General features: G+C 41.9%; 1 protein-coding gene across 1 annotated transcript in view; it reads left to right on the top strand.

Annotated features, from left to right (window-relative positions):
- LOC112252591 (engulfment and cell motility protein 3-like) overlaps window positions 1-12,647 on the top strand; it is a 32,410-nt gene that overhangs the window by 7,547 nt on the left and 12,216 nt on the right. Inside the window, exons 3-14 of the mRNA XM_042323292.1 lie at window positions 6,370-6,410; window positions 6,531-6,603; window positions 8,221-8,271; window positions 8,416-8,585; window positions 9,262-9,361; window positions 9,716-9,867; window positions 10,099-10,177; window positions 10,495-10,545; window positions 10,744-10,866; window positions 11,096-11,218; window positions 11,552-11,656; window positions 11,807-11,915. Coding sequence (XP_042179226.1) covers window positions 6,370-6,410; window positions 6,531-6,603; window positions 8,221-8,271; window positions 8,416-8,585; window positions 9,262-9,361; window positions 9,716-9,867; window positions 10,099-10,177; window positions 10,495-10,545; window positions 10,744-10,866; window positions 11,096-11,218; window positions 11,552-11,656; window positions 11,807-11,915 — 1,177 coding nt within the window. The remainder of the gene's footprint in view (window positions 1-6,369; window positions 6,411-6,530; window positions 6,604-8,220; window positions 8,272-8,415; window positions 8,586-9,261; window positions 9,362-9,715; window positions 9,868-10,098; window positions 10,178-10,494; window positions 10,546-10,743; window positions 10,867-11,095; window positions 11,219-11,551; window positions 11,657-11,806; window positions 11,916-12,647) is intronic.

A 12,647-nucleotide genomic window follows, 5' to 3' on the forward strand; every position in this document is an offset into this window, starting at 1 on the left:
AAATACTGGAGATCAAGAAAAAGAAGGTAAGGAGCAAACACGGCATATTATGCCATTAGATTACAATATCATTTTTCTGACAATTTGAACAATGTAAACAACACTTAAAAACATTAGAAGCGTACCAGTGTTTTTTTGTAACGCCTTTTTTACAGCGAACATTAAACAGTCGCATTCATTTGTGAATGCTTTATTTATTGTTTACACACATTTTCCAAGATTCGCTTTTATTTTAAAACTAGTATGCTTGATCGCATTTGACATCATGCATGACCCGTATGCTGTGTAATGGCATGAACGAATGAATGATTGATTGATACAGTTATCATGACACAAGGCGAGACCCAGATGCAGACACAGGAGGCAGATGGTTGGAGTCTAAGATGTTTAATAATCCAAAAAGGAGTAGGCAAGAGGGTGCCTGTCCGCGACCAAAAGGTCAAAACTAGTTCCAAGTCCAGGAGGTACAGAGTGGCAGACAGGCTTGAGGTCAAGGCAGGCAGAATGGTCAGGCAGGCGGGTACAGAGACCAGAAACGGGCAAGGGTCAAAACCCGGGAGGACTAGAAAAAAACACTGGTTGATTTGAAACATACAAGACGAACTGGCACAGAGAGACAGGGATAAATACACTGGGGAAAACAAGTGACACCTGGAGGGGGTGACGACGATAACGAGGACAGGTGAAACAGATCCGAGTGTGACAACGGTAGCCTATATAAGTATTGAAATATAGGCCTAAGTAAGTTACGGTATTAAAGACTAAACAGGATGCGCTCTTAAGCCTACAGCTCAATGGTGGTTATACAAGGCTGCTATACTAAGCCTACTAATGATGATGATGTTTCTTATTATTATAATGATGATCATAATAATAGTAATAACAACAATAAGGATATCCACAAAAATGAGTTATTATTATGAATATAATTTTTCTGATCATTTGGAACAATGTTAAACAACACTAAATCATTGTATGCTGATGATTCATGTGTTCTTTTAAATCCACAACTTCTCTTCACAGCCTCATAGAGGATCTAGATACTTTTCTTAACGTCTCTGGATTACAACCAGATGATGATAAGTATGATACAGTACGTATTGGATCAGTAAAACAGACAACTTTTATATTACCAGGTAGTTTACCAATAAAATGGTCTGACGGTGATGTGGACATACTCTGTATTCATATCCTGAAATAAATAAATGATCTCACTACAATACATTTGAATAGAAAATTAGCAAAAATAGGTCATCGTTCTACCATGGAAAGGAAAATACCTGTCTACTTGTGGAAAAATCACCCTAATTAATTATTTACTCATATCCCTATTTGCTTATGGTCTTGCTTACACCTACAGACCTGTTTTTAAAAAATTATTATCGAAGGAATTGTCCGTAGAGCTCCGAGACAGGATTGTGGCGAGGCACAGATTTGGGGAAGGGTATCAAAACATTTCTGCAGCATTGAAGGTCCCCAAGAACACAGTGGTCTCCATCATTCTTAAATTTAAGAAGTTTGGAACCACCAAGATTCTTCCTAGACCTGGCCGCCTGGCCAAACTAAGCAATCGGTTTGACTGACAGAGCTCCAGAGTTCCTCTGTGGAGATAGTTGTTCTTCTGGAAGATTCTCCCATCTCTGCAGCATTCCACCAGTCATGCCTTTATGGTAGAGTGGCCAGGCGGAAGCCACTCCTCAGTAAAATGCACATGACAACTCACACAGCCAAATGCAAGTGTGGAAAGCTTGTAGCGTTATACCCAAGAAGACTTGAGGCTGTAATTGTTGCCAAAGGTGCTTCAACAAAGTACTTAGTAAAGCGTCTGAATACTTACTTCCCCCATAAGCATTACTGTCTCATCTATAGATGTTATCATTGTATTGCTACTGCAGTATAATCAAAGGAATTATCGAAGGGAGTCTCAGAAATGGCTAATATAAGAATGTTAGCGAGTTATTGATTTCATTAACCTTATTTCTAAGGCTACATATATTAATATGGGCTGTTTTCAGGCCTTCCCTGGGTACTTCTCAGAGATAGACATTAATATGGAAAAGAACAAACAAAGCAAGAGAAAAAAAACCCATTAAGCAGTCCATAAACTGTTTGTGTGTAAGTGTGTGTGTTTGCTGTGGGGTTGAAGCTACAAACCCATAGGCTTGGCTCTGTCATCCCTTCCAGGCTGTTGGTAGGGAGGGTGGACAATGTGCCTGTCATAGTGGATAGGTTATTTTCTCTTCTGGCTCACAGCTTCAGGATAGTCCTCGTTGTGGAAGATGTACGTTCCTCTCAAATTCTTGTCTCTTTTCCAGAACAGCTACCTTGTCTTTGAACTTGGCCACTATCGGCCTGGGCCTGTCACCTGGGCCGGCGGAGGGTTTCCCAATCCTGTAGGCGCACAACACCTCAATCTTCCTGTGGTTCGTCTTACATTTCTTAGAGATAATTTCTTCACTTTATCCTCAGACCCCATCCAGGTCTCATGGAGATTTTGCAATTCTGTCCACAATAATGTAGTTCCGCCTTGATCTTCCCTCAAAATAATCTCAGTCATTGTTATCATGGATTGAATGCTGTAACAACACTGAATAAAACAATTAATAAATGTTCCATGATGGTATTGACTGCCCATTACTGCGTATCACTTATTAACCATTTATTTACTATTCACATTGCTTTACTTTAATAACACATTTGATTACTTTATTTAATTCCAAGTTACCATCTTCTCTATAGAACTGCTGCCCATGCTGTCTGACTATCACTATTTTATTTGTTCTTCAAAGTAGATAAGGCATACTTTTATGACTGCTTAGATAACGTCTTTTCAGGCTTGTGAAGCACCTGCTTTTGATCCCTCTCAGTCTCCGCACAGACAGGACAAGTTTTACGTGGGCCCGCAGTGGATTATGGTCATTGTAGTTAATTACCACCTCAGTTTAGCACAGTGTAGAATATTGGCCTGTTGGAAAACTACAACTCTCAACTACATCGCACAGTTCAGCCTTGATCTGATTTATCTCTACAGAAACTGCACATCGAGTTCACAGAAACGAAACCAGAATGAAATAATGTTTGTACCATGTTTTGTGCTGCTGCCATGTTGTGTTGCTACCATGCTCTGTTGTCATTTGTTGGTGTCTTGCGATGTTGTCTTAGGTCTCTTTTTATGTTGTGTTGTCATGATGTGTGTTCTGTCCTATATTTCTTTATATTTTTAATCCCAGCCCCTGTCCCCGCAGGAGGCCATTTGGCTTTTGGTAGGCCGTCATTGTAAATAAAAATTTGTTCTTAACTGACTTCCCTAGTTAAATAAATAAATAAATACAATTTGAATTCAACTAATTTTAACCGAAATGTCAGTTAATTGCTCAGCACTTGCAATAAAAGATTGATCAAATTAAGATCGGACTTGAGCTGCACGATAAGCGCCTTGGCGTTGCAGCCCAGGATCATATCCAGGATACCAACCTTACTCCAGTTACCCTTCTCGGTCGAGTGGATCTGTAAGTGTCCCTCTACTACTTCATTGAAGTTAAAAACGTTTAAAAGTTTTAAAAATCATATCCATTCAAAACCTCAATTTAGCGTCCAAACATTGAGTTGTTTATGCAATCACTTACAGTATGTTTTATCCATTCAAAGATATACAGTACGAGTCAAGTTTGGACACACCTACTCATTCAAGGGTTATTCTTTATTTTTTTTTTACTATTTTCTACATTGTACATTAATAGTGAAGACATTAAAACTATGCAATAACACATGGAATCATAGTAACCAAAAAAGTGTTAAACAAATCAAAATATAATTTTGATTTTAGATTCTTCAAAGTAGCCACCCTTTGGGCCTCCCGAGTGGTGCAGCAGTCTAAGGCACTGCATCGCAGTGCTAGCTGCATTACTACAGATCCATGTTCGATACCGGGGTCGCTACCAGGAGACCCATGAGGTGACGCACAATTGTCCCAGCATCGTCCGGGTTAGGGGAAGGTTTGGCAGGCCGGGATGCCCTTGTCCCATAGCGCTCTAGCGACTCCTGTGGCGGGCCGGGCGCATGCACGCTGACACGATCGCCAGGTGTACGGTGTTTCCTCCGACACATTGGTGTGGCTGGCTTCCCAGTTAAGCGAGCAGTGTGTCAAACAGCAGTGCAGCTTGGCGGGGTTGTGTTTCGGAGGACGCACGGCTCTCAACCTTTGCCTCTATCGAGTCCGTACGGGAGTTGCAGCGATGGGACAAGGCTGTAACTAACACTTGGATACAACAAATTGGGAAGAAAAAATGGCACAAAAAAAAAGTGGTCACCCTTTGCCTTGATGACAACTTTGCACACTCTTAGCATTCTCTCAACCAGCTTCATGAGAAATGCTTTTCCGACAGTTTTGAAGGAGTACCCACAAATGCTGAGCACTTGTTGGCTGCTTTTCCTTCACTCTCCAATCCAAATCATCCCAAACCATCTCAATTGGGTTGCGGTTGGGTGATTGTGGAGGCCAGGTCATCTGATGCAGCACTCCATCACTCTCCTTCTTGGTCAAATAGCCCTTACACAGCCTGGAGGTGTGTTTTGGGTCATTGTCCTGTTGGAAAAACAAATGATAGTCCCACTAAGCGCGCACCATATGGGATGGCGTATCACTGTGGTAGCCATGCTGGTTAAGTGTCATGATTCTTAATAAATCACGACAGTATCACCAGCAAAGCACCATAACACCTCTTCCTCCAAGCTTCACGGTGGGAACCACACATGCGGAGATCATCCGTTCACTTACGCTGTGTCTCAGAGAGACAGCGGCTGGAACCAATAAGCTCATATCTGGACTCAGACCAAAGTACAGATTTCCACCAGTCTTCTGTCCATTGCTCATGTTTCTTGGCCCAAGCAAGTCTCTTCTTTATTATTGGTGTCCTTTTAGTAGTGGTTTCTTTGCAGTAATTCAACCATGAAGGCCAGATTCACGCAGTCTCCTCTGAACAGTTGCTGCTGAGATGTGTCTGTTACTTGAACTCACATTTATTTGGGCTTCAATTTCTGAGGCTGGTAACTCTTAATGAACTTATCCTCTGTTAACCTCTGCAGCAGAGGTAACTTTGGGTCTTCCTTTCCTGTGACGGTTGTTTTGTGAGCCGGTTTCATTATAGCGCTTGATGGTTTTTGGGATTGCACTTGATAAAATATTCAAAGTTCTTATAATTTTCCAGATTGACTGACCTTCATGCCTTAAAGTAATGATGGACTGCCATTTCTCTTTGCTTATTTGAGCTGTTCTTGCCATAATATGGACTTGGTCTTTTACTAAATAGCGCTATCTTCTGTATCCCACCCCTACCTTGTCACAACAGAACTGATTGGTACAAAGGCATTAAGAAAAAGAAATTCCACAAATTAACCCTTTAACAATGCACACCTGTTAATTGAAATGCAGGGTCGGCAGGGTGGCCTAGTGGTTAGAGCGTTGGACTAGTAACCGGAAGGCCGTCATTGAAAATAAGAATTTGTTCTTAACTGACTTGCCTAGTTAAATAAAGGTACAATTTTTAAAAATCCAGGTGACTAGCTCATGAAGCTGGTTGAGAGAATGCCAAGTGTGCAAAGCCGTCATCAAGGCAACTGAAGAATCTCAAATATTTAAGTAGTTGGATTTGTTTAACCATTTTTAAAATTACTAAATGATTCCATATGTGCTATTTCATAGTTTTGATGTCTTCACTGTTATTCTACAATGTAGAAAATAGTACAAATAAAGGAAAACCCTTGAATGAGTAGGTGTGTCCAAACTTTTGACTGGTACTGTACTTAACACTTGATATTAAGATGTTTAGTACTTCAGTAACAGTACCACAGAATGTTCTTGGAGTTAGAGAGTGACCCTTAAAACTTTAATGTAATGTCCAGGATTTGTGAACAGGCTGGTTCTGTAGACATTTCATGGGAGAAAATAATAACTAACCGCAAGCCCCTCAATCACTCCTATTGGACTACCAGACCTCACCAAAAACCTCTGATTGGTTGACCCCCTACAGATCGCTAATTACAGAGCAGCGATAGGTCTACCACAGTACACCAAAACCTTTGATTCGTTGACCACCATGTATACCACAAATTACAGGGCAATTGATGTGTAGACTTTGGAGTAGTTTGCCTCTTATTTATTCAATGCACTGAATTTCCATGCTGCCTCAAATACATTAGTCAGCAGCATAGAGGAAGTAAAAGATCTGAGTTTATCTAGGATCAGCAGGCTCGGGTCATGGGACTGGTGTACTATAGTTCCACCGTGGTTTACAAAATGAAGGCATGATATCTAAATCACTTCCTACTTCCTGCTGCTCATTGATCACACCTGTGCTTGTCTTCTGACAGAAAAAGCCCCTTTCTGCTGTAATTAAGGAGGTTTGTGACGGGTAAGTGTGTTCATGTTTAAAAAGCGCTTTCTATTTGGTCTAATGCTGTTCTTGTGGAGTTCAAGCAACTACTTTGTCCTATTGCAGTAGTTACAGTGGCTATGATGACTGTGTTTTAAGGTGGAATCTTCCGGGCCCTGATAACTACGCCCTCCAGTATGCCGACGGTGTTCAGACCTACATCACTGAATCTGTGAGTTGATTGATCTTTCTTTTCTGTGATCACGGAGGCTGTCTGTGAACAAACCGGTCTTTGGCTGTTCAGTGTGTAGCTTCTGTACTATAACTTGATAGTAGAGGATGTCACTGTCATGCCAGTGATGTCTGAAATGTCATCAACGCCAGTGACCTGGGTGTGGGTAGCTGTTGGAGCTAAACTATGCTGGTGACCTTTGGAGAGGTCAAACAAACCCCTCGACCAGGGGCAATGCAGGTAATTTCCAAGGGCCTAAAGTAAAATGCCTGCCATAAAAATGTGCACATAGGAGATATATGCGCAAACATGACATATGGCAAACCTGCAACTCCATATTTGGAAGCGCTTAGGTCACCTGACTTTTGGTAGGGATTTGACGACAAGAAAAATACAAAAAGTAATCACACGTAGAAAGTAATTTATATTTGTATGAAACAGTTTTGTACCCATAGAAAGCAGTTTCTATAAATCGCTGGCAGACTCTAGTTCGGCCATGTCGATGCCTGCCTTTCAAGGCTGCAGAAATGATAGTATGGTAACCATATGTGTATCTATAGTACGTCCAACGTAAATAATCAAAGCCCTAGAGGACTCTATATTTGCAACACTATTGCGGTGTACACCCGTTAATCACCCAACTAGTTGAATTAGCTGGCCAGTATGATAGCACCACTAAATGTGAAGGATATGTCATACATTGTAAGGGATTATAATCCATCCGCTGTCTCATGTTGCACAGACGATGAGCATTATGGAGACATAAGTATTCCTGAGGCCTCTATCCGTTTCCCCCGGAGAGGCATGCAAAAGGTAGAGGTGAGGTGTAGGATATGGGCTCAGACTTTGTAACGGTATTGCTTTTGTCACTCTCCTCGCCTCAGTCTGGGCTTGATCCAGACAAAGCATCGTTGCCCATCGCTCCACAAAAGCCACAGCCATTGCAGAGCAAGGGAAATGACGACTACAACTCGCTTTCTACGCGTGATAACTTTCTGTCTTTATGCCAGTCATTTAACTTGAGGCCCTTGGAAATGACGTGCGTATTTTCAGTTATAAAAATATCCGAATGCAATTTATCGATTTACAAATACTAATCAAAAGGTGTTTGTTTGTGGATTAGTGATTTACATTTGTGGATTTGTACTTATTTGTACAGATCATGATACACAAATACAAAATGCATGCTGTGAGTTCACAATACACTTGGCATGATATTGATCCCAAAGCTCAATACAAACAAAAGGTGTTTTTTACGCACGTGAACCAGTGTGTACACACTGGAATTAGAACGCACAGGAGTTAATGAGAGAACAGATGGGCTGCAAGCGTCAACGGCGTCATAGCGTGTCAAATTATAAAGTAAGTCTATTTTTGCGTTTGTGGGTGTCTGGTGAGAGATGTTGAGCTATTTCCTGGGCTATTCATCTGAAACTAAATTAACTCCATCTCTCTCTCGCTCTTTTTTTTCTTCTCCTCTCTCTCTCTCCTATCTCTCGCTTGCCCTCTCTCACTTTATAATTATGTCCCTTAGTACAGTTTGAAAACAGTAATCAGTCTAAGCCATTTCTAAGTTGGTCTTTATTGCCTGTATGACTGTGTGTCATTGTCTTCTAGAACCGTCTGGACATAAAGAATGGCTGCATTCTCCGTCTGACCAAGGCACCGGTGAGTCTGCAAACAAGAGCCTGACAGATAATCCCCTCATGGCTGTGTGTGTCTGCACACTATGTAGGCCTATTACAATTGCATTATCAGTGTAACTACATTGTCCATCTTTTTGTCTGGGGTTTTATGTTGTGCGTGTTGTAGGGCCGTTGTGCCGAGGACCTCTACAAGGGCATCCAGAGCTCCGACTCAGACGTGCGCTGTGATTCGCTGAAGCAGCTGGCCTGCGTGTCTACTGATGTCACGTTTGCTCAGGAGTTTATCAGCCGTAATGGCCACTCTCTGCTGGTGAAGATCGTAGAGGACGCTCACGAGTCAGTTCCCTTCTCGATGTCTCTCTATATATTTCAATGCGTCTCAATGTGTCTCTGAGTCTTTGTCTCAGTTTGTCTTATTTTCTTATTTTGGCCTTTTCCTCACACTGTTAGCATAGTTACTATGGAGGAATTCAAGGAAGCTGTAATTGGTTTCTTTAGTTGCATTATGTGAGTCAAAAAAGGACATCAAGTTGGTATGGAGAATTTGGCTCTGAAGAATTTTCAGCTTTGTGTTGCATAGCTAGTGATGGGGTTAAGATGTTTATCAGAGACCCAATGGGATGCCATGGATATGAGCCTGATGTCATGCTTTTGACGATGTACCATCATGCCTTGTTTAGAAAACACACTTTCCCACGAATCAATTATACCACTTGAATCGCAGTGAAGGCATGAAACACATTCTGTTAATATTTTTATTTAACTAGGGAAGTCCGTTAAGAACAAATTCTTATTTACAATGACGGCCTACCTTCGTACCAAACATGGGGGAAAGGTATCAGCCTGGGACGGTTTAGTCTGGTTTAGTCTTCTTATCTGTACCTGGAACCCAATCAGTGTAAATGCTCAGTGTTGTCTATGGTTTTCTATGTCAAGGTTGTATTCAATGATGTTCTAATGTTCTGGTCTAAGAGTTTTTTTGTGTGTGTCTGTTCTGTGTTTTGTTTGTAAGGGCCCCTCTGATCATGGCCCACACACTGACAGGCTTCATGGAGCTGATGGATCATGGGATTGTATCATGGGAGAACGTCTCTGCTGTCTTCATCAAGAAGGTAGGTTCCTCAACTATTGGCTCCTATAGATGAAGTGGAGGACATATACATATACATATATATATATATATATATATATATATATATATACATATATACATACATACATACATACATACATACATACATACATACATACATACATACATACATACATACATACATACATACATACATACATACATACATACATGTATACAGTGGGGCAAAAAAGTATTTAGTCAGCCACCAATTGTGCAAGTTCTCCCACTTGAATAGTTTCAACCGATTCCATTCCCATGTTATCCCATTTCATTCCCACGCTACTCCTCCTGTATCTATCTCACCCGGTGTCTGACTCATCGTACCTTTCAGATTGCCAGTTTCGTCAATGCCACGGTGCTGGATGCGTCCATCCAGCAGGTGTCCCTGGCCATCCTGGAGAGCATGGTGCTGAGCAGCAGCAGCCTCTTCCAGCAGGTCAAGCAGGAAGTCACTCTAGAGAGACTGCTCTCACAACTGCAGGTGTAAGTGTGTGTCGTCCATGGGTAGCATGGTGGCAACGAACAACGTGCAGTTCCTCCAATGAATGAGCGTGCTTATACTGTAAATGCTTACAAACATAGAGACCCCATTTCCAAATCATTTTACAGTTAAATCTAGCTCTGAAACATGCAATTTTAAGCTTGCCCAGTGTCTGAAGTCTACTCATCGTCGAAACAACACTCATACGCCCACCCATACTATCTTTATTCCAGGTCAAACCAGCAGATTCAAACCAAAGCCATGGCCCTCCTCATGGCTCTGCTACAGACAGCTGGACATGCAGACAGACAGGTACAACATGGTATCTCTCTCTCTTTTCTTTCCCTATTGCCTGCCCTGGTTTCCAGAGTGAGGTGCAAGTCACTTTAATCTGTTTAACCAGGCTGAGTGAGTCTGTTCAAAACAAAGGGTTTTAGACTGATTTATGTGACCATTATGTCACGGCAGCTGGGGCAAAGACCTGCTGTGTCCCTCCCCCTGACCTGATTTTTGACAGAGTAGCTTTTACTGCCTCCTTGTGGAGAAAGTAGTGTCGCTGCATTTCATTATTAATAACTGACGGTACTAGTGGTAATTATCAGGTAATAACATAAAGTATTGCTTTTCAGGAGCTGTTTGTCTTCCTAGGGAAGAAAAATCTTCGACAGTATATCTATAAGGTAAAGCCATTTTGAATGTTCCTAGATTGAGGTGCAATGATACCTGTCATTGCTCCCTTTCGAATATCAAATTGGAGGAAATACAATTGTCGTTATAGCAGAATTATTATTATTTTTTTGCCTCCTTTCAGTCATTTTATCCATAGTAAATACCGCTCTGTTTTGAACCTGTTCCTCGTGGTTTGTTGTGACCCACAGAACATCATCCATAGTTCTGCCTCCGTGGGGGATGAGATGGCCCATTACCTGTACGTCCTCCAGTCTGTCACTTTGAACCACCTGGAGTCTCGCATGAGGATGCCCCTGGACTCCTACAACCAGGTGAGTTAGATGACCCCCACCAACCACAGCAAACCACTGTCTCTAACCCACTCCAGGAGAGAGGAGTTTAATGAGAAGTGCTGAATCAGTATCCTTGAAATCCACTTAGTTAGTTATTTTTATATATATATATATATATATATATATATATATATACTCCTTCTCATTACCTCTTTGTCTCCCACTACTGTTATCGACCCCATCCTTGTCCTCCCCCTTCCTCCTCCAGGACCAGAGGGAGATTCTACATGGCCTGCGGCAGGCGGCCTTTGAGACGGAGAGTGAGAACAGCTTGAGTCATGAGCGACGACGCTCTCTCTGCGCCAAGGAGTTCAAGAAGCTGGGCTTCTCTGTGAGTCTACTCCATGAGATTCCACTTACCACCACCTCATTCGGTCCCACTCACTGGGCCTCTGTGTCTCTTCACTCACCTCGTCTATCACTTACTGTAAACAATAAGCTGTCGCTTTCAACTGAGTCGTATTCTCATCTATACCAACCATTGATGGTTGATAAAATTGCCCCGCTATCAGACGTTGTGATTCCACTCTTATCACTTACTATTAATCATTCACAGTTGCTAAACTTGTCTGAGTCTTATTCTTATCTATACCGTTCTTCATTGTCTCCCACCATACACCGTGTGTGTGTTCTTATCCCTGTTCTGTCCTCTCTCCCTCTCCAGAACAACAGTAACCCAGGTCAGGACTTGCTCCGGGCCCCTCCAGGCCTGCTGGCCCTAGACACCATGGCCCACTTTGCCTCCCGCTACCCCGATGCCTACAGCAGGGTGAAAATAGGGAGGGGAAGAGAAATCAAGGGAACGGAGGGTGTGGGAGGGAGTTAAAGGGACTAACATGGGTCTTTTGTTAGGGTGCAGGTTAGGTAGGTATGTCATCTTCATGACACTTTCTCTCCCTTCTCTGTTTCTGTCTCTTAGTTTGTTCTGGAGAACAGCAGTAGGGAGGATAAGCACGAGTGTCCATTCGCCCGCAGCAGCATCCAGCTGACTCTCATCCTGTGTGAGATCCTAAGCATCGGAGAGCCCCGTAAGTCAACCTGAGCTAGTACATGTGGTGTTGACGCATATCCCACTGTAGTTATTGGGGTCAAATTTGTCTCCACTTTTGTGGATTGGGGCGATCAGTCCTTGGTTCTAAATATTGGGGAAGATGCCAGAGCTAAGGATGACGTTAAGGAGTTTAAGTATAGCCAATTGTAAGTTGTGGTCTGTATATTTTGTTATTTCATTGAGGATACCATCTACACCACAGGCCTTTTTGGGTTGAAGGGCTTGTATTTTATTCTGTAGTTCATTCAATGTAATTGGAGAATACAGTGGGTTCTGGTAGTCTTTAATAGTTTTTGTTTTTGCTGTTTGTTCTCTGTTATAAGGCTAAAAAGATTGGAGAAGTGGTTTACCCATATGTCTCCGTTTTGGATAGATAACTATTCGTGTTGTCTGTTTAGTGTCTTCCGATTTTCCTAGAAGTGGTTAGTCTATGGATTCTTCAATTACATTGAGCTGATTTCTGACGTGCTGTTCCATCTTTTTACGTAGTGTATATCTGTATTGTTTTAGTGATTCACCATAGTGAAAGCGTAGACTCAGGTTTTCTGGGTCTCTATGTTTTTGGTTGGACAGGTTTCTCAATTTCTTTCTTGGGTTTTTGCATTCTTCATCAAACCATTTGTCGTTGTTGTTCATTTTCTTCAGTTTTCTGTTTGAAATGTTTAGATTTGATAGGGAAGCTGAGTGGTCAAATAGACTGTTTAGGTTT

The sequence above is a fragment of the Oncorhynchus tshawytscha genome, linkage group LG06 (assembly GCF_018296145.1).
Source record: "Oncorhynchus tshawytscha isolate Ot180627B linkage group LG06, Otsh_v2.0, whole genome shotgun sequence".
NCBI classification, from domain to species: Eukaryota; Metazoa; Chordata; class Actinopteri; order Salmoniformes; family Salmonidae; genus Oncorhynchus; species Oncorhynchus tshawytscha.